The sequence below is a fragment of the Budorcas taxicolor genome, chromosome 11 (genome assembly GCF_023091745.1).
Source record: "Budorcas taxicolor isolate Tak-1 chromosome 11, Takin1.1, whole genome shotgun sequence".
Classification (NCBI taxonomy): Eukaryota; Metazoa; Chordata; class Mammalia; order Artiodactyla; family Bovidae; genus Budorcas; species Budorcas taxicolor.
Genome location: NC_068920.1, coordinates 78,996,396 through 79,019,131, shown reverse-complemented (window position 1 = coordinate 79,019,131; position 22,736 = coordinate 78,996,396). Strand labels below are relative to the sequence as shown.

The following is a 22,736-nucleotide window of genomic DNA, read 5'->3' as shown; positions in this document are numbered from 1 at the left end:
GCCTAGGTTTCCATGACGACAGCCTGCCTCAACAGAGAGCAGCAGCTGTGAGGGATGACGTAGCTTCCCAGCATGCCTTTCTCAAGCGTATACTTAATACTTGTCTAGGGCCTCAGGAGATTTTTGGAATCAAGGAGGGTGAGAAACTATACCAGTTTTCTGGGACTTTCCCAGGTTTAGCACTGAAAGTCCCATATGCCCTTGGGCAAACTGGGATGACTGATCACCCCAAAGGCAGGGCTCTTAACCTGGCCTCTGTGGACCCTTGGGCACTGGGGGTGAGTATCCACAAATCCCTGGAATTTATACACAGTATTTTGTGTATAAAGCCAAAGCAAAAATAACACCCAGTTGTGGATGTGACTGGTGATAGAAGCAAGGTCCGATGCTGTAAAGAGCAATATTGCATAGGAATCTGGAATGTTAGGTCCATGAATCAAGGCAAATTGGAAGTGGTCAAACAGGAGATGGTAAGAGTGAATGTTGACATTCTAGGAATCAGGAAACTAAAATGGACTGGAATGGGGGAATTTAACTCAGATGACCATTATATCTACTACTGTGGGCAGGAATACCTTAGAAGAAATGGAGTAGCCATCATAGTCAACAAGAGTCTGAAATGCAGTTCTTGGATGCAATCTCAAAAACGACAGAATAATCTCTGTTCGTTTCCAAGGCAAACCATTCAATATCATGGTAATCCAAGTCTATGGCCCAACCAGTAATGCTGAAGAAGCTGAAGTTGAATGGTTCTGTGAAGATCTACAGAACCTTTTAGAACTAATACCCCAAAAAGAAGTCCTTTTCATTATAGGGGACTGGAATGCAAAAGTAGGATGTCATGAAACACCTGGAGTAACAGGAAAATTTGGCCTTGAAGTACAGAATGAAGCAGGGCAAAGGTTAATAGAGTTTTGCCAAGAGAATGCACTGGTCATAGCAAACACCCTTTTCCAACAACACAAGAGAAGACTCTACATGTGGACATCACCAGATGGCCAACACTGAAATCAGACTGGTTACATTCCTTGCAGCCAAAGGTGGAGAAACTCGATACAGTCAGCAAAGACAAGACCGGGAGCTGACTGTGGCTCAGATCAGGAACTCCTTATTGCCAAATTCAGACTGAAATTGAAGAAAGTGGGAAAAACTACTATAGCATTCAGGTATGACATAAATCAAATCCCATATGATTATACGGTGGAAGTGAGAAATAGATTTAAGGGACTTGCTCTGATAGACAGAGTGCCTGTTGAACTATGGACAGAGGTTCATGACATTGTACAGGAGATAGGGAGCAAGACCATCCCCAAAAAAAGAAATGCAGAAAAGCAAAATGGCTGTCTGAGGAGTCCTTACAAATAGCTGTGAAAAGAAGAGAATCGAAAAGCAAAGGAGAAAAGGAAAGATATAAGCATCTGAAAGCAGAGTTCCAAAGAATAGCAAGAAGAGATAAGAAAGCCTTCCTCAGTGATCAATGCAAAGAAATAGAGGAAAACAACAGAATGGGAAAGACTAGAGATCTCTTCAAGAAAATTAGAGATACCAAGGGAACATTTCATGCAAAGATGGGCTTGATAAAGGACAGAAATGCTATGGACCTAACAGAAGCAGAAGATATTAAGAAGAGGTGGCAAGAATACACAGAAGAACTATACAAAAAAGATCTTCACGACCAAGATAATCACGATGGTGTGTTCACTCCCCTAGAGCCAGACATCTTGGAATGTAAAGTCAAGTGGGCCTTAGAAAACATCACTACGAACAAAGCTAGTGGAGGTGATGGAATTCCAGTTGAGCTGTCTCAAATCCTGAAAGATGATGCTGTGAAAGTGCTGCACTCAATAAGCCAGCAAATTTAGAAAACTCAGCAGTGGCCACAGGACTGGATAAGGTCAGTTTTCATTCCAATCCCAAAGAAAGGCAATGCCAAAGAATACTCAAACTACAGCACAATTGCAATCATCTCACACGCTAGTAAAGTAATGCTCAAAATTCTCTAAGCCAGGCTTCAGCAATACATGAACTGTGAACTTCCAGATGTTCAAGCTGGTTTTAGAAAAGGCAGAGGAACCAGAGATCAAATTGCCAACATCTGCTGGATCATCGAAAAAGCAAGAGAGTTGCAGAAAAACATCTATTCATGCTTTATTGACTATGCCAAAGCCTTTGTGTGGATCACAATAAACGGTGGAAAATTCTGAAAGAGATGGGAATACCATGCCACCTTCCTGCCTCTTGAGAAACCTGCATGCAGGTCAGGAAGCAACAGTTAGAACTGGACATGGAACAACAGACTGGTTCCAAATAGGAGAAGAAGTACGTCTAGGCCGTATATTGTCACCCTGCTTATTTAACTTCTATGCAGAGTACATCATGAGAAACGCTGGACTGGAAGAAGCACAAGCTGGAATCAAGATTGCTGGGAGAAATATCAATAACCTCAGGTATGCAGATGACACCACCCTTATGGCAGAAAGTGAAGAGGAACTGAAAAGCCTCTTGATGAAAGTGAAAGAGGAGAGTGAAAAAGTTGGCTTAAAGCTCAACATTCAGAAAACGAAGATCATGGCGTCTGGTCCCATCACTTCATGGGAAATAGATGGGGAAACAGGGGAAATAGATGGGGAAACAGTGGAAACAGTGTCAGACTTTATTTTTTTGGGCTCCAAAATCACTGCAGATGGTGATTGCAGCCATGAAATTAAAAGACGCTTACTCCTTGGAAGAAAAGTTATGACCAACCTAGATAGCACATTGAAAAGCAGAGATATTACTTTGCCAACAAAGGTCCATCTAGTCAAGGCTATGGTTTTTCCAGTGGTCATGTATGGATGTGAGAGTTGGACTGTGAAGAAAGCTGAGCGCCGAACAATTGATGCTTTTGAACTGTGGTGTTGGAGAAGACTCTTGAGAGTCCCTTGGACTGCAAGGAGATCAACCCTGGGATTTCTTTGCCGGGAATGATGCTGAAGCTGAAACTCCAGTACTTTGGCCACCTGATGTGAACAGCTGACTCATTGGAAAAGACTTTGATGCTGGGAGGGATCGGGGGCAGGAGGAGAAGGGGACGACAGAGGATGAGATGGCTGGATGGCATCACTGACTCGATGGACATGAGTCTGTGTGAACTCCAGGAGTTGGTGCTGGACAGGGAGGCCTGGCGTGTTGCAATTCATGGGATCGCAAAGAGTCAGACATGACTGAGCGACTGAACTGATCTGAACTGAGCTGAAAAAACATATACTAATTTTATTAAGACCCCTCTCTAATCCCATCAAGGACATAGAATGTCTTCTGAAGTTTTAGAGTTTTACTCATGATACCTTACTGGAATTTCAGTGATCTAAAGATCAAATTGGAAACAAATCAGACATCAACTCTATCATATTTGTGATGAGGCAATATCCAATTTGGTGTCTTGGATCCAAGTGACTTGAATGGTGTTTATTTAGAATTGTTCAGAGATCTAAGGCTCTTCATTTGCTAGATACTAATCTAATGTACTGGTCTAAATAGATGTATATTGAAGTGGGGAGGGAAGTAATAAATCAGATGTACTGTAATTTTGAAGATGCTCCTCCACAGATAGCTGTATTTCCTGTGCGCATTCCATGCCAAGCAACGTGGCTCACATCTCCATTTCCCTGGATTGTGATGGTGCAGACAGCGTCCCCGCAGAGTGGGCAGTCCTCCCAGTGCCCCAAAGGCAGACTGTAGCCTACCAGGCTCCTCTGTCCATGGAATTCTCCAGGCAAGAATGCTGGAGTGGTTAGCCATTCCTTTCTCCAGGGGATCTTCCTCACCAGATATCACAGGAGACACAGCTGGAAACAAAGACCATGTCTCTGCACAGTTATCACTGTAACAGGAGCTGATTAGAGGAAGATTCCCAAGGAGCACTGTGAAGCTTCCTGAATGGAGCCAGTTACAAATATTATTTATTTTTAAATTTTATTGGTTTATTTATTATTTGGCTGTGCTGAGTCTTCGTTGCTGCATGGGCTATTCTCTAGTGGTGCTCAGGCTCCTCACTGTAGTGGGTTCTCTTGTTGCAGAGCGTGGCTCTAGGCACAGGCTCAGCTGTCCCACAGCATGTGGACTCAACCCATGTCTCCTGCATTGGAAGGCACATTCTTTACCACTGAGCCACCAGGGAAGCCCGAATTTTATTTTTATTAAAAATTTCTTTTTTACAAAACACAAAAATTGTTGACAACTTGTAGACCTGTCATGGTAGTCGTCACAGTAGTCCTGCTTGTCCTAAAGAAAACTGCCATCCCGAGGAAACAGGCCTGTTAAGAACTCTCCAGCATGTGTGCAATAATGACTTTTGCCCCCAGTCCACAGTAATACTTTAGGAAAGATACAGATATTCTGTGAGTCATTTCTTAATGGATTGTTTGGGTTTTTCCTTTTTCTCTCTAGGATGCTAGCAGACAACCACATAGAAGGAGAACCATAGTAGCAAGATGATCTGAATCCGGATTAGACATTAGACAGACAGTAGACATGTACCTGCATTAGACAACCCTCCTCTCTGAGAAATCTTCTCTATGGCTGCCTTCACATCCTGGGAATTCATGTGAGTCTTGAGATTAAACTGGGTAGCAGGATTGTCTCTGAAGATTCAGAACAAGAAGTAAAAATTAGCGGGAAAATTATTACCCTTGGAGCAAAGCAGAAATCAGAGTTGTTTTATATACAAATAGAATGGAAGCTGCTTCAAAACCTTAAGCTGGTGTTATACAATACCCCAAAGAACTGTTGGTGAGATGGGAGTACTGGGTCCTCGGCAGGGTGTGTAGAAAAAACTGATTCATTTCAGGGCTCATGAGGTGTGGGTTCTGGTTTTGACTGTGCTGTTGCCTAGCTTCGTGACCTTGGGAAGTCATCTGACTTCTCTGGGCCTCAATTTCCTCATTGAGATAAAAATAAAGATCATCACATTCATGTTGCTAAAGAGCAGGACTGTTGTCAAGTGTCAGGATGTACCCAGGCTGCCCCAGACCCTCCTATCCAGGAAGAGAGTCTCGGCTGATAGCCCCTTCCCCCTCACCCCACCCCGGTACCCAAGCACTGGAACTGCATGTTAATGGTTGTGTCAAGGAGAACCCATGGTTTTGTCTTTCTCATTCTGCGACTCCTGTGACTCAGTGAGAATATTCAAATCTTACATGGAAGGTCAACATCTATTTTACTACAGCCTGAAAAAGGTTAGCTGGAGAGGAGTTAGAGTGAATTCAGTGGAGAAACAGAAGGAGAGCCCTTCTCTAGAAAGGAGTCTTTTTCCTTAGGTAACAGGCTTGGGAGCAGCTGAGCAGGGAGGGAGTGTGGAATCTTTCATGATCACGCAGACTATATGCCGGCAGGGACGCGGCCTCTGTGGGATGGATGTGTGTGGTCACACCCAGGATGCATGGTGAAATCACATCTCCCGAAGCACTCAGAGTCAGTCACTGGCAGGACCTCACGCAGGTGCGACCTTTAAGGTCACGCGGGGCCCTGAACTCCACATCCCACATCCCCTTCTGCAATCCTTCTTCTGACTCATCAACTCGTCCCCACAGTATGCATTCTTGATACCCTCGGATAATGTCCTCATCAAATACCAGGTCCTGCCAGATCAGCCTCTCAAATATCTCTTGTGACTCTCGCATCCTTTCATTACCCTGCCCACTCAAGTCTGGACTTCGATCTTTTTCCTGAACTATTCCTACAGCCTCTTACCTGGTCTTCCTCTGCCACAGTGGACTGTCCAGAGGATGTCTCACCCCACAGGTGCTAAGAGCCTGTCAGAGGTGGATTAACCTGAATGCTAATGATACCTCTTCATATTTGTAATATTGGGTTCTTTTTCCAAAAAGAATCCCCAAACTATATAAGCTTCAGAGTCCCCAAAGCCTGGATCTACCCTTGGTAACCAAAGAATATGAACTTTTCAGGGGCTGGAAAAAAAATAATAAATCAAAACAACAACAAAGTATTATTAGCTACAAAACAGAAAATTGCAAAATTGATATTGACAATAATAACTATGTATTTGTCTACCAAACATAATGTTCTAGATACCCCATTAACTATAAAAATTTTAACTCATAGACCTCTAATTACATTCAAAAGTGATTGGGGGATTTTTCTCATTTTGAAAGATTTCCTGAGTGTGTCTGACAATTGTGAAGAAATCATAGCTGACCATAAATTGTGTTGCTCATAGACAAATAATTTCGAAAGGAAAAATATAGATTTTTCTTAAGTTTTTACAGAAAAAAGATTAAATGTAGAAGCTAGTCACCTAGTCATATCTATACTGATCCCCCAGAACCCTGTTCATAAGGCTGAATGTTGATGATTTTGTAGAGTGATTGATCACCCATTTCCCATACTATGTCTACTGTCAAGCCTTGTTATCTACAGTCGTTATGTTCTATAAAGTTGTTGCAAACATCACATTAGCAGGTCTCTGAGCCACTGTTCCTAGGGAAAATAGGGGGTTGGATTCCTGTGGGCCTCTGGTCATATTTTCATCAATAGGTCAGGATATAAACTTGTTTTATGTCTGTTTCTGTTTCAAGGTACCCAATTTAATATATGTTTCTTACAATAATTAATTATATGCACATTTTCTGTATCATGAAACACTAGCTGAAAGGGTTTAACGTTTTAAACCTGACCCTGGGTCTTACTGTGTAGATTTGTTTTAGCTCTCAGCTTCATAATGGCTATCCACCATACTTAAAAAAAAAAGTAGTCATCATTTCATGAATTCATAAGTTCAGCCACTTTTCCATGAGTTATTTTAGCAGTTTCTGGAGCAGATTCACATACAGATACATGAATTTCCTTTTTCTTTTTTTGCTGAATATATTGGATCATCAACTCATTAACATTGAACTCATGACCGACAGCATAGGTTGCCTGAAGGAAATTTATCTAACACTTGCGGTTTCTCCTTAAGCACGTCACAGCCTTCTTGTGCTTAGAACACTGGATAGCACTTCAGTGCTACACTTGGGGCCATTAAAATTGTGAAATCATCAATGAATAGCTGGAAAATGTGCTGCTAAGTAGACTGTGAAAAGGACACTTGTTTAGAGCACGAATTGAAACAAGGCAGAGCATTGCCTTGTTTGACCTCAGCTGGGAATGTTGTATGTCTCCTTCCTTCTCAGTGCACATCCACAAATGACTGTGAAAGTACCGGGAGTATAGATTTTGGAGATACAGGTACATTTTAGCAAGTAGGTGAATTTGCAAATATGGAACACACAAATCATGAAGGTTGACTATAACCTATTTGAGAATAAGCGGTATGTTCCAATATTTCCTCTCCCTGGTGCTTAGCATACAGGGAGTAATAGAGAATTATGGAAAGGAGGGAAGGAGGGAGGAATCTCAAATGTCCTTTCCTCTCTTAGACCATCCTGGGTAGAAGTGAACACCCGCCTCTGAGCCCCACACTCATCACTCTCTCCCCCTGTTACATCATGGAGGTAGATGAATCTATCTTCAGAAGCAGACAGATGAGCTATTCATATACCCAATGAATAGATGCTTTTCATTTTATTTAATGTTGTTTCTGTTAAAAATATCACCTCCCTCACTAGCTGGTAAAGTCCCAAAGAACAGAATCTCTATCACGGTTATTTATTTATTTTTAATGAATTGAAAGGTTGGATCAGAGGACTGCTGAAACTCTTTCCAATTGCTAAAATTACCATTAGGAGCAAAACCACAGAGCTCATCCACCAAGGGACTAATAGGAAAATGCAATCAAACCACTTAGATGAATTTTACATTAGTATGCCCTGCAAATGGCATAGTGCTTAGAGTGTGGTAAACACTCAATAAATCTTTGTTAAAATGTAATGTAATTAAATTATAGTAATGAATGATAAATCACTAACCTGCAGACTCTGACCACTCTCAGTATCAGAGTGCATGGGTGTATATGTCCTTTTTTGGGACTGGTGGCCCTACACCTTTACCTGGTTCCTTTTTCAGAGCTGAAGATTATTTAAAATGTTCAAGACATGCCACTATATTTTTATGTAAGCAATATTTTAATTTGTAATTTTGTTGGAAGATCTCATCAAGGGAAAACACAATTGTTTCCCTCAGTGGGTATTAAGGATTTCCTTTGAAAGTAAGAGAAGAAAATAAACAAAGAGGTTTATAGAGCAAGAAGAAAACATCAAATTGTTTTATGTTTGAAAGGGGAGTTAAGACTAATAAAGAGAAATGACAGGGAGCCAGCATTTGACTGTTCATAGAAAGGACTGATTCATGCAATAGGGAAGGACTATCTTGCAAGTGTGTGAGGAGAATGAATGCCTACTGGGGAGCTCTGGATTTTAGAGGACTTCTGAGGCCCTTTCAGTCCTAAGGTTCCCGTTAGGTTCAAGTCCTAGTCTACTGATTCACCCCAGTCACATGGAGTGAGCCTCTCAAATGAATTTTGATGCAGTAGAAACACACTTGCTAATCATATTCCCTTTAGAAAGAAACTTTCAAAACTGTTTCCTCCAAGGCATCATTACTTAAAGGTTACAATAGAATAACCTGATTATTTTTCAGTTCAATTGCTCAGTCATGTCTGACTCCTTGCAACCCCATGGACTACAGAATGCCAGGCTTCCCCGTCTGTCACCAACTCCCAGAGCTTGCTCAAACTCATGTCCATTGAGTCACGGATGCCATCCAGCCATCTCATCCTCTGTCGTCCCCTTCTGCCGTCAATCTTTCCCAGCATCAGGGTCTTTTCTAATGAGTCAGTTCTAATGGCCACATCAGGTGGCCAAAGTATTGGAGCTTCAGCATCAGTCCTGCCAATGAATATTCAGGACTGATTTCCTTTAGGATGGACTGGTTTGATTTCCTTGCAGTCCAAGGGACTCTCAAGAGTCTTCTTCAACACCACAGTTCAAAAGCATCAATTCTTCAGCGCTCAGCTTTCTTTATGGTCCATCTCTCACATCCATATATGACTACTGGAAAAACCATAGCTTTGACTAGATGGACCTTTGTCAGCAAAGTAATGTCTCTTCTTTTTAATATGCTGTCTAGGTTGGTCATAACTTTTCTTCCAAGGAGCAAACATCTTTTAATTTCATAGTTGCAGTCACCATCTGCAGTGATTTTGGAGCCCCCCAAAATAAAGTCTCTTACTCTTTCCATTGTTTCCCCATCTATTTGCCAATGAAGTGATGGGACTGGATGCCATGATCTTTGTTCTCTGAATGTTGAGTTTTAAGGCAGCTTTTCACTCTCCTCTTTCACTTTCATCAAGAGGCTCTTTAGTTCCTCTTCACTTTCTGCAATAAGGATGGTGTCATCTTCATATCTGAGGTTATTGATACTTCTCCTGGCAATGTTGATTTCAGGTTGTGCTTCATCCAACCTGGCATTTCACATGATGTACTCTGCATATAAGTTAAATAAGTAGGGTGACAATATATAGCCTTGACATACTTCTTTCCCAACTGTCTTCAGTCTGTTGTTCAATGTCCAGTTCTAAATGTTGTTTCTTGACCAGCATACAGATTTCTCAGGAGGCAGGTAAGGTGGTCTGGTATTCCTATCTCTTTAAGATTTTTGGCAGTTGATTGTGATCTACACAGTCAAAGGCTTTAGTGTAGTCAATGAAGCAGAAGTAGATGTTTTTCTGGAATTCTCTTGCTTTTACGATGATCCAACAGATGTTGACAATTTGATTTCTGGTTCCTCTGCCTTTTCTAAATCCAGCTTGAACATCTAGAATTTCTCAGTTCACATACTGTTGGAGTCATTCTATTGACTATCCTTAGCCTTTTAATTTTCATAATGCTAAAGTGTGATGACTTATGGAGTTAGTCACTGAGTTGAACCATGCCTGTGAACTCAGGAGGATGTTCTGGGGTAACCCTGGTTGTCTAAGGTGGCAGTAGGTTGGGTGATGGACTTGTCCCTTGAGGGCATTACTCAGCTCAGAGTGAAATGATTCTGTCCCTCCCCTTAAAGGACTGAGCAGCTATGGTCAGTGCAGGGGCCCAGGCCAACTTGCTGAGGGACTTAGCACAACTGGCCCCTTTTGAAAGGACACGGGCCTTTCTCACATTTCCTAGGATCAGAGATTTGGAGCAGAGTCTTATAATCAAATTTTGTGTTTAGAGGAGTATTTTTTTTGTGTGTGTGTAATTAGCAACAATAATTCCACCCACCACCAAAAAAATACAAAGTTAACCTGCAAGCATCTTCCTGCTGGAGGAAATATGGGCATGTACTCTGCTGATCTGAGAATTACTCTGGAGCCAGAGGGCTCTCCAGCTTGCTGCCTGTTATGCTGCAGGGCTTGATAAGTGCAGGGACATAGAAGGTCTTGACAACAGTCTTTGGTGCTTCCCAAACTCAGTTGTGCATCTGGTCACCTGCGATTTTTTAAAAATATAGATTCTGTGGATTGGATGTGAAGTCTGAGGTTCTGCCTTTCTTATAGCCTCATGAGAGGCTATGTCTCATACACATGACACTGTGTATCATGTTTGAATGGCAGTGTCTTCAAAGGGGGGAGAATGGCTTTGAGATGATTCAAGCACATTACATTTATTGTGTACTTTATTTCTAATCTGATGCCACCGCTGATCTGACAGGAAGTACTGGTCCATGGCCCAGAGGTTGGGGACCTCTGTCTTAGAGAATGTTGTAAGAATCAAGAACATAAGCAGTGGGGCTGCCAGTGATATGGGGAAGGGGGGACAATAAATAAATCTGCAGAAGGTGTGAGGAAGGAGAATGGGGCTCCTGGAGCCCTAGGCTGGTGACCTGGGGGGAGACGGGAGACGGGAGGGTCTCGGGGCACAGGGGTCACCAGATAACAGCACACCCCAGTTTTTGGGCGTTGGGATTTTTAAATGTTCCCCAAGTAGTTCTAGTGTGCACAAGAATGGCCGTCTGCTTCTCTAGCAGAATGGTCCAAGGATCTAGGGAGAATAATCTCAGCATGGCATGGATGGGGCCCCCCAGAGAAGCCCTGGCGATGTGCAATGCAGGGTCAAGGAGAACCCATCCAAGTAGAAAGGGCAGGAGACAAGGGCAGGCTTTGTTTCTTCCCTGGGAGAACTGTGTGGTGGGAACAGAAAAGCATCAGATCCTTGTGTAAACTATTCCCAGCTCACTCAGCCTAGAGTCTGTGTCCCTGAGGCGTGTGGCTCAAGGGTTCACCTGCCTTGAAAGAAGAGGGGCCGAGAGGTCTTTGCAAGTGCCCCTAGGCCCTGGAGAACCCTTCCAGGGAGACAGGCAGCTGTTCTGGGTCCTGTCACTTCCTCTACAGGCAGTGTAGATGGAGGGCTTGAGGAGTGGATGGGGCAGGGGTTGGAGAGACCCGAGCTCTGCCAGGTGCCGCCCTCTTTCCAGGGAAGCCAAGCTGTCCCTTCCCCTCCCTGGGGGTTAGTGATTCTCACCTTGGCTACAGATTAACATACTAGCTTCTGGGTATTTGCCAAATTCTGGGTTAATAGGTCTGGGATAGCACCCAGGCATCAGCATTTCTAAAAGCCCCCCTGGTGACCGCAACCTGATGTTGGGACCAGGCAGCCCCTTCCTGCTCTGGGGTCCTGTGGTGCCAAGCATCTCTCAGGCCCCCTCCTGTGGGGGCTTGTGCCCCAAACCTTCTCACTCCTTCGCGTGCTGCAGACTCAAGAAAACGTGACAGAAGGGTCCTCCTTGCCAGGTGTAGCAGTTGCTGATTTCTGTTGCAAACTTAGTGGCCGAACCAACACACTTATCAGTTTACAGCTCTGGAGGTCAGCAGCCCACAAGGGCTCTCCCCAGCAGAGCCACGCTCCCTTTCAAAGGCTCTCAGAGACCATCATTGCCTGGTCTCTTCCAGCACGTGTTTCTTGATTTCCCTTCCCTCCACCTTCAGAGCCAGCCGTCACATCTCTCTCAGCCTCTTCCATAGTCACGTCTCCCTCAACGGATAATAGCTGGGAAGGGTTCTCTGCTTTTAAGCACCCAACTGATTAGACTGAGACACCTGGGCATCCAGGACAGTCTCCTGTCTCAGGGCCCTTGACTTTAATCACAGCTCCAGGCCCCTCTGGCTCTGATGGAATATCTTGGTGGGGGCTCCGTGCTGGACCTAATAAGTATAACATCGGGTTTTGAACACGCAGCAGCCATCTGCTCAGTCGGTCTTGTCTGTGAGGCTCACTCTGTTTACATTTCTGTTTCCCTCTCAAGTTGCATGAAAAAAGGGCCAAAATGTTTCTTATAATAGGGATTTCTGCTTCTGATACATTGCTGGAAATGATAGGTCTTCTTATGAAGCCAGTTTTTGCTGTTTCATGGGAAACCAGTGAACTGATTCCACACAGCCAGGAAGGTTGTTGTCTCAGTGAGTTATCACAGCCGTGGATTCCAGGGAGTCAAACATGGGCAGCTTCGCAGCCATTATTCCGCCCATCGCACCACACCCAACACCTGGTTTCTTCCCCCAAGTCTGGTTGCCCCACACTGGACGGCTCACCTGGTCCACGGTAGCCTCTGAGCATCCTTCCTGCTTTGGGGGGTAGGAAGGGAGGCTCAACTGAATGTGACTGAGGGTGTTCAGTCTGGGCTGAGTTGGGTGGGCTGAGAAGTAAAGTAAGGAAATGCAGCCCAACTTTGAGCTAAAACACAGGACACCTGTCAGAGAACCATGAGCAAAGAAAAGGATTTCATTTTGAAATGAAGAACAACCAATATTTTGCTCTATTCTATAGCTTGTTTTCCAGTGTTGGTACCCTTGGATAGATTACAAAGTTCAGAAGAACATGTACAATTCTGTTCCATTTGTACTGAAACTGGGGATGAAGACAACATTATATTGAAGGTCCAGAGGGTATTCAGTACCCGTGGATCCAGGCAGCAGCTAAAATGTAACCTGCTTGGCTTCACTGTTCTGTTTGCTACAGTTCACCGAATAGCTACTTGTCTGGCCATTCTTTCATCTAGCCTCTTAGTGTTCACATTGGTCTTGAGCGCAACCACAAGCCTGTTGGCTGCTTAATTCTAAAATGAGACCACGTGTGCAAAATGAGGGCTTGGTCCTTGGCCTTTTCTTCAACAGGGTCTCAGTCCTCAGTCTGGTGGAAAACTTCAATAATCAGGAGTTTTCTTGGCAGAGAAGCAAAATTTTTGAAGTCAATTTGGTTTCACATTTTAGAGATTAACCCAAGATTTAATATCTATCCTCTCCCTAGTGGTCAAGCATTAGCTGTGCATTCTTAGGGAAGTCACTCAGCCTTTCCGGGTCTGTATCAGATGTGGACTCTCTTACTGGAGGTGGTGATGACTGTGGAAGGAACGCTGTGGTTGCTGAAATGTTAACCCAGTCTTGGGTTCCAAGCCTCTGCGCGTGCAGAGAGAGGATGTGGGAGACGGAGAAGGTTGGCACCACCTGGGCTGAAGAGCTCCCCCTGGCCTGGACCAGAAGTAGGAGCCCAGCCAGTGAAAGGAGAAGTTACAGAAAGTGGCAGAAGCCACGGGCCTGGCAGGGGATGATGCTGGGCCACTGGGGGGAAGGACAGAGAGGACAAGCGGAGAGCAGAGGGGATGCAGGGAAGGAGGAGGGAGGGGCCAGGGACCCGCCAATCCCGTGACATCACTCTCCTTCCACCTGCCTGCCTGGGTTGGTTTCTGTTTCTTGTACCCGAAGTATCTCTGTGTCGGATGCTTAGGGACCAGCAGGCGGAACAAGCTCTGCATTTTGTCCATCAGGCCATTGTTCTGGTTCTCATATTTTTATTTCTTATTTGCCTTCTGTTTCCTGTTCATTGTATGAGGCTTCTAAATCCCAAATTCAAAAGTCTAAGTTCTGCCTCAGCTCTAGGAAAGCCAAGCAAAAGAATGTTCTGGGGGAATCTTTCACGTGGACCCAGGGCAGTGCTGATGGGGGTGAGAGGCCCGAGAGGAGAAAAAGGGAGCTCCGATTCCTCCCACCTCTGCCAGCTCCTTCCCAGCCTACGCCTCGCCTTGGGAGCTTGTTCCTGGCGAGGTGGGGATTTCTTTTAGAGCCTGTTTCCTTACTGTAACATGAGGAAGTGGAAGCATGAGCTTTCTAGGGCCCCCACTGTGCTGCGATTCTGAGAGAAGGGGGCTGATCCCCAGTGGCGGGTCGTGACGTGAGTACTAGAATCTAGTGAGAACCCAATGGGCCAGAAAGGGGACCAGTTTCCCAGCCAGCCAAACACTGGTGAGGCCTTTTCCAGAAACACTGGCTTCAGATCTGCGTTGACCGCTGCCCTCACCATTCCCTGCTCCACACCCTCCCCCTCTGCACACTAAGACCATTTGCTGGAGAAAGAATGGACGGGAGAGCTGGGGCAGATATAAGAGCATTTTCAGCTTTTACTTCTGGGTGCGTGGATTTCCCCTTCAGCCTCATCACACCCTCCTAGTCCCTTTCTCCAACTGGTTTTGTTCCCTCGACGGACGTATAACCTCTGTGCCGCCATTGTTTCCTTGCTCATCACTCACCCACCTATTCAGAACTCGAGGCTGGAAGGGAGACGAAGCGCTTCCAATGGGTTCGCCCAACGTTCATTGATTGGCTGTCTTCTTAGCACAGAGCCAGTCACTGAATTATGAACATCTGGGCTGGCAGAGCCCGAATAAATCAGCCACTCCGCCTGCCTCGGACTTCACCGATGGCAGCTCTTACACGGAGAGGCTAAGTGACTTGCCTAAGGTCACCCAGTGGAGCAAAGGCTAGAATTCAGGATGTCCTGTCACCGGTTCCTTGTGCTTTCCACCCCCCTCTAAGGCTGAAGATGATCGACTGGCTTGTGTGAGCAGAAAGTGAAGGAAAATAGACACGTTTCCCTTAAGGGCTTTAAGTTAATAAGGACCTGGGATGGGAAAAAAGGACAAACAGCAAAGGTATTTTTAGAAAGTGACATTGGAAAGCATGGAGGTAGACTCTTCCCTGTAAATGGTGATGACGTTAAGAACACAGTGGGAGAAAATGTTATTTTGAGAGGAAGAAGCCTTTATTGAATTGTTTTTCCTACCCTGCTACATTTATTATTTAATCCGTGTTCCCATCAGCACACCAAATAGTCTGCCTGCCATTTTTCTTTTCCTTGACATATTTATCGCCTTATTTTCATATTATCCTATAAACTCTGGTATACACAGCTTTTAAAGCAGCTATTTTTTAATGCAAGATGACACACCAAGCTTTAAATCCCTCAATAAACTGACCAGGGACATCTGCACTAAAACACTTACATTTCCTCCCCAGAGAAGCCTGCTATTCATTTGCTATCTTTAAAAAGAAAAACAGGAATGAAAACAGGTTGGCATGTTGAAATACAAGAAAACAATGGCCCAAACCACGTTATTTTCCTACTTTAAGATAAAAGGCTCCAGAACATCTGACACTGAGAATTAACATTTGTAGCAAGTGTTTATTTTTATATATTTGACTCAGATTGTACGCAAGTGCCACTTAACTCAGCGATTTTTCTTCACCGAAATAGAAGGTGGTGCTATATATGATATTGGAATTTAATTCTAAAAATACAAATATTATAGGCCCTTGTGAAAGCAAAGCATTCTTATTCCTTTGGAGATCTCAGAACTAAATGTCCTACTGTCTTTGACATAACAACATTGGTTAAAATGCTGCTCTAAATGTTTGAAGGGTCTGGAGACATCCTGGCTATTGTCAGGTTTTTTTTTTTGTTTGTTTGTTTTTTTAACTTGTCATGAAGCACAAATAAGCTGTGACTGCTGCTTCTGAGCAAGAGGTACCAAGGCCTAAGTTAGTTTCCAAGGCCAAGGCTGAGCTACAGATCTGGGGGATGAAGAGGGAAGGTTGTGTCCAAGATCCTTTGTGAAAAGTGAGACAGTTATCCTACCCTTACTGGTTCTGGATCAAAAGGCCACCTATTATTTGAGATTTCAGCTTGTTTGCTCTTTTGATTACTTATTTCCAGTTGGTATCTGTAAATCTGCTTTAAAGAGAAATCTATTGCATGTGAAATAAGATTGATTTATTATCCACAATAAGAGAAAAGTTGAGGGTGGACATCAGTATGAGCCCTCAATTTCTATCCTATGTAGAACAGTAGAATGAATTGGAGATAGTCAACTAGGTGACTCCTGAGGGCCATCACCCCCCCCCCCCCCACCTCCTGCAGTGCTCCCCATTGCCAGGTGAGCTTCCCCCCCAACCAGTGCAGAGGCCTCAGGTTATTGGGAGAAAGGAGAAAGTTCAACCCAGAGGACCATGATTTCTGGTCATCTCACCTATAAGTGAGACCTCTGCTACAGAGTTTTTGGTCTTCCCAGCTAGCGATAAAGAACCCACTTGCCAATGAAGGAGATACAAGAGACCTGGATTCAATCTCTGGGTTGGGAACATCCCCTGGAGGAGGGCATGGCTACCCACTCCAGTCTCCTTGCCTGGAGAATCCAAAGGACTGTAGGCGGGCTATAGTCCATGGGGTCACAGAGAGTTGGACACGACTGAAATGACTTAGCACACACACACCTATAAGGTAGCACAGGAGCCCCTCAAACTAATACTTGAGGAGTCAGGGTTGAAAGGGAAATTGCCTGAGAGGAGGTGAAGGCCTTAGCCCAAGGCCACACAGCCTGCTATTGGCTAAGCGAAAACTTGAACCCAGCTCTCTTAATCTCCAAACAAATATTCTCTCTACCAATCAGGAGTGCAAATGCCATTTACTTTCAAGTGTTGATTAACCTGTCCCTCCTCCTGGAGGCCTCAGATTTCTTCATTGGCATCTGGATTGCTTCAGTTTCTCTCATTTACGTCTGTATCAGGGAAAAGAATGAATCTGCTGTGCTCTAGATGTATGGATATTTTTCTTTTCTGGCACAAAATGAAACGAGGGTCATGCCCTGGTTTTCGAATTCAGAGCCACACTTACCCGTACTGAACAACACCCATTAGTGGACCGGCAGGGCCGATGTCAAGAATCTGGGCGACGTCAGTCAGAAACTGCTTCTGGATTCGGAATCGACGTTTGCCGATGCTCGAGCTCCCATCAATTAAAAACGACAAGTCAACTTTGCAGCCTGAGAAGCGGAAAAAGACTCTGTTATTCTGCTCCTCTCATTGCGTTCACGGCCCACTCCCTGCTTCCTCAACCAGAGCTGCCTGAGATTGCAATGAAAAGAAAGTTTAAAAAAAAAAAGAGTAGCAAGATGCAAGATATAGTTATTTATTTATATTCACAGCAGATTTTCACTGGCCACCAAGATCACAGATACTTGGGTTGGTACTTATTTCCGTGGTTGTTGTAGAATTCTCTGTATTAGCTACAGTTACAGACTTCAAAAGCCAGACCTCCAAGTCAAGTCTAAGAAGGTCCTCAGAATGGTTTCCTAGCTTAGACCATGTCAGCTGTTGTGTTCAGTTGCTAAGTTGTATTGATCACTTTGCGACCCCTTTGGAGCCTGCCAGGCTCCTCTGTCCATGGGATTCTCCAGGCAAGAATACTAGAGTGGGTTGTCACTTCCTACCACTAGCGCCACCTGCAAGCCCTAATATATATATGTATATGTATGTATGTATATGCAAATGTGTGGGCTCAGACTGTAAACAATCTGCCTGAAATGCAGGAGACCCAGGTTTGATCCCTGGGTCAGGAAGATCCCTTGGAGAAGGGAATGGCTACCTTCTCCAGTATTCCTGCCTGGAGAATCCCATGGACAGAGGAGCCTGGCGGGCTACAGTCCATGGGGTTGCAAAAGAGTCAGACACGACTGGGCGACTGAGCACATCGCGCATATATGCATTAGTGAAAGCAAGAAATGGACGTGAGCTGGTACAGTTTTAAACAGAATTGTTGAGGAATACTTAGTAAAGAGTGATACTACAGAACTGGACACGAAGGGAAAAGGTTCTGAGAAAACGCCTTGTTTTCTTGCTGTGGTGCATGACAATCAAAACCAGAGGAGAAGTAGGTAATGACAGGGACCTCTCTGGGCCTGGCTGACTTCACTCCATCTGGAATCAGTGCCTGGGCTCACTGGAGACCTCGTAAGCTTTTAGGCCCTGTCTGCCTGGATGTTTGGGGCCTGCCAACTCTTCTCATTTGCTGGCTACCCCTGTCCTTTGCTGCCTCCAAACTGCCTATGCCCAAGCATGATCCTTGAGATGAAGATTGGAAGAAGCAAATGAACTCAAGAAGTGAAGTTTAAAGATGCCACTAAAGTCAAGAATTTTCCCTTGGTATCTCTAATTTTCTTGAAGAGATCTCCAGTCTTTCCTATTCTATTGTTTTCCTCTATTTCTTTGCATTGATCACTGAGCAAGGCTGTCTTATCTCTCCTTGCTGTTCTTTGGAATTCTGCATTCAAATGGGTATAGCTTTACTTTTCTCCTTTGCCTTTCACTTTTCTTTTCTCAGCTGTTTGTAAGGCCTCCTCAGAAACCATTTTGCCTTTTTGCATTTCTTTTTCTTGGGGATGGTCTTGATCCCTGCCTCCTGTACAATGTCATGAACCTCCATCCACAGTTCTTCAGGCATTCTGTCTATAAGATCTAATCCCTTGAATATGTTTCTCACTTCCACTGTATAATCATAAGGGATTTGATTTAGGTCATACCTGAATAGTTTAGTGGTTTTCCCTATTTTTTTTAAGTCTGAATTTGGCAATAAGGAGTTTATAATCTGAGCCACAGTCAGCTCCCGGTCTTGTTTTTGCTGACTGTATAGAGCTTCTCTATCTTTGGCTGCAAAGAATATAATCAACCTGATTTTCTTATTGACCATCTGGTGATGTCCATGTGTGGAGTCTTCTCTTCTGTTGTTGGAAGAGGGTATTTGCTATCACCATATGACTTATAACATATGACTTACAGCAGAAGCAGAAGATATTAGGAAGAGGTGGCAACAATTCACAGAAGAACTATACAAAAAAGATCCTCATGACCCAGATAACCACAACAGTGTGATCACTCACCTAGAGCCAGACATCCTGGAATAAGAAGTCAAGTGGACCTTGGGAAGCATCACTATGAACAAAGCTAGTGGAAGTGATGGAATTCCAGTTGAGCTATTTCAAATCCTAAAAGGTGATGCTGTGAAAGTGATGCACTCAATATGCCAGCAAATTTGGAAAACTAAACAGTGGCCACAGGATTGGAAAAAGTCAGTTTTCATTCCAATCCCAAAGAAAGGTAATGCCAAAGAATGTTCAAACTACCGCACAATTGCACTCATCTCACATGCTAGCAAAGTAATTCTCAAAATCCTCCAAGCAAGGCTTCAACAGTATGTGAACCAAGAACTTCCAGATGTTCAAGCTGGATTTAGAAAATGCAGAGGAACCAGAGATCAAATTGCCAACATCTGCTGGGTCATGGAAAAAGCAAGAGAGTTCCAGAAAAACATATATTTCTGCTTTCTTGACTATGCCAAAGCCTTTTACTGTGTGGATCACAATAAACTGTGGAAAATTCTGAAAGAGATGGGAGTACCAGACCACCTGACCTGCCTCTTGAGAAATCCGTATGCAGGCCAGGAAGCAACAGTTAGAACTGGACATGGAATAACAGACTGGTTCCAAATAGGAAAAGGCGTCCGTCAAGGCTGTATATTGTCACCCTGTTTATTTAACTTCTATGCAGAGTACATCATGAGAAACGCTGGACTGGAAGAAACACAAGCTGGAATCAAGATTGCCGGGAGAAATATCAATAACCTCAGATATGCAGATGATACCACTCTATGGCAGAAAGTGAAGAGGAACTAAAAAGCCTCTTGATGAAAGTAAAAGAGGAGAGTGAAAAAGTTGAGCTTAAAGCTCAACATTCAGAAAATGAAGATCATGGCATCCGGTCCCATCATTTCATGGGAAATAGATGGGGAAACAGTGTCAGACTTTATTTTTTTGGGCTCCAAAATCACTCCAGATGGTGATTGCAGCCATGAAATTAAAAGACGCTTACTCCTTGGAAGAAAAGTTATGAGCAACCTAGATAGCATATTCAAAAGCAGAGACATTACTTTGCTGACTAAGGTCCATCTAGTCAAGGCTATGGTTTTTCCAGTGGTCACGTATGGATGTGAGAGTTGGACTGTGAAGAAGGCTGAGTGCTGAAGAATTGATGCTTCTGAACTGTGGTGTTGGAGAAGACTCTTGAGAGTCCCTTGGACTGCGAGGAGATCCAACCAGTCCATTCTGAAAGAGATCAGCCCTGGGATTTCTTTGGAAGGAATGATGCTGAAGCTGAAACTCCAGTACTTTGGCCACCACCTCATGCGAAGAGTTGACTCGTTGGAAAAGACTTTGTTGCTGGGAGGGATTGAGGGCAGGAGAAGGGGACGACAGAGGATGAGATGGCTGGATGGCATCACTGACTTGATGGATGTGAGTCTGAGTGAACTCTGGGAGTTGGTGATGGACAGGGAGGCCTGGCGTGCTGCGATTCATGGGGTTGCAAAGAGTCAGACATGACTGAGCGACTGAACTGAACTGGTGGTTTTTTCCAGTAGTCAAGTATGGATGTGAGAGTTGGACTATAAAGAAAGCTGAGCGCTCAAGAATTGATGCTTTTGAACTGTGGTGTTGGAGAAGACTCTTGAGAGTCCCTTGGACTTCGACGAGATCCAACCAGTCCATCGTAAAGGAGATCAGTCCTGAATATTCATTGGAAGGACTGATGCTGAAGCTCTAATACTTTGGCCTCCTGAAGTGAAGAACTGACTCATTGGGAAAGACCCTGATGTTGGGAAAGATGGAAGGCAGGGGGAGAAGGGGTTGACAGAGGATGAGATGGTTGGATGGCATCACTGACTTGATGAACAGTAGTTTGAGTAAGCTCCAGGAGTTGGTGATGGATAGGAAAGCCTGGTGTGCTGCAGTCCATTGGGTCGCAGTGAGTCGGACACGACATAGCGACAGAACTGAACTGACTGAAAGTCAAGAATCAAGTAAAAGAACAGTGGAACTACTCTATGGCTTGGCATATTTCCCAAACAGGGCTATTCCCACTCTTTTCCTAGGTCCAGGCTTGTGATGTGAATTTCCGCCAGCAGGTGGCAGTGGTGTTCTTTAGGGCTTGCCGCCCACCAGCATCAACAGTTTGCTGGAAATGTGAACGCCCAGGCTCCACCTGGACATATAGAATCAGATTCCAGTTTAGCAGGATCCCCAGGTGATTGATGTGCACATTAAAGTTTGAGAAGCACGCCTGAAGAGAACTTTTTCTTTCAGATGTCAGCAGCGTAGTTCAATATGCCTTTTAAATGAAAATCCTTTATTTTTTTTATTTAGAGAAAAGAATAACTTAATTAGAGTAAGGGCCAAACAAGAGTACATGGATTTTGTAGCATCTATTTTGGTTCTTCCTAGACCATTTTTTTCTCCTTATTTCTTACATCTTGAGCTATGTTCAGGATTGAGACATTGATTTCATAGGTTTTAAGAAGCAAAGTGTTTATTTACTTCATTCTCTTTACTTAGCCTAATGGCTGAAACTGGGGTTAACTTTGCTCCTCTTTTCCAAGAAATTTTTAAAATTCATTTTTTTGGGGGTACAGTTGCTTTACAATGTTGTGTTTCTGCTGTACAGCAAAGTGAATCAGCAATATATTTGCATATATCCCCTCTTTTTTTTGGATTTCCTTCCCATTTAGGTCACCACAAAGCAGTGAGTTCCCTGTACTATACAGCAGATTCTCATTAGTTATCAGTTTAATACATAGTATCAATAATCTGTATATGTCAATTCCAAACTCCCAATTCATCCCACCCCCAGCTTTCCTCCTTGATATCCCCAATTTCTCTATGTCTGTGTCTCTATTTCTGCTTTGCAAATAAGATGATCTATACCATTTTTCTAGATTCCATATATATGCATTAATATACAATATTTGTTTTTCTGATTTCTCTCTGTATGAGTCTCTGTGTCCATCTATGTCTCTGCAAATGGCAGAGTTTCATTCCTTTTTATGGCTGAGTAATATTCCATTACATATATCTATATCTTCTTTATCCATTCCTTTGTTGATGGAGATTTAGGTTGCTTCCATGTATAGCACTACAATGGACACTGGGGTTGCATGTATCTGTTTCAATTATGGTTTTCTCTGGATGTATGCCCAGGAGTAGGATTGCTTGGTCATATGGTGGTCCTCTGTTTAGTTTTTTAAGGCGCTTCCCTAGTCTTTTCCATAGTGGCTGTATCAGTTTACATTCCCACCAGTGCAGGAGGGTTCCCTTTTTTCTACACCATCTCCAGTATCTATTGCTTGTAGATTTTTTGATGATGGCCATTCTGATGAGTGTAAGATGATAGCTCACTGCGGTTTTGATTTGCACCCAAGAATGATTGAGTGACAGCGGCTCACGCTCAGGGCATGTGCTCACTGAGACCCTAGTGGCTTCCTCCCATTAAGATGAAAACATGCTGATGGGAAGATGGCAGTGTCAATACCAAGGGACAGAACTGGGTTATGAAGTGTTCAGCATGAGCAATTTATTATGCTCACTGAGCATGGAAGAGGAGGAAGGAAAGGTAAGACAAAGTGTCTGCAGGAATCAATCTACCAATTTTCTTAATTGCTTTGGTATTCTTCAACATGGTACAATTTTATAGATGAATGCTTTGTGTTACTATATTAGGCCAGTGTTTTTTAACCCTGGATAAATATCTGAGTTCCTTATGCAGCTTCAACAAATAAAGATGCCTGGGAATCACTCTAGGCGATGCTTCTCAAGGGTTAATCTGCAAAGGA

The 22,736-nt window shown here is 43.8% G+C and overlaps 1 protein-coding gene across 1 annotated transcript in view; it reads right to left on the bottom strand.

The window, feature by feature from the left end:
- VIT (vitrin) overlaps positions 1-22,736 on the bottom strand; it is an 82,864-nt gene that overhangs the window by 7,834 nt on the left and 52,294 nt on the right. The window contains exons 10-11 of the mRNA XM_052649096.1: positions 16,917-17,064; positions 4,519-4,622 (exon numbers count right to left, since the gene is read on the bottom strand). Coding sequence (XP_052505056.1) covers positions 4,519-4,622; positions 16,917-17,064 — 252 coding nt within the window. The remainder of the gene's footprint in view (positions 1-4,518; positions 4,623-16,916; positions 17,065-22,736) is intronic.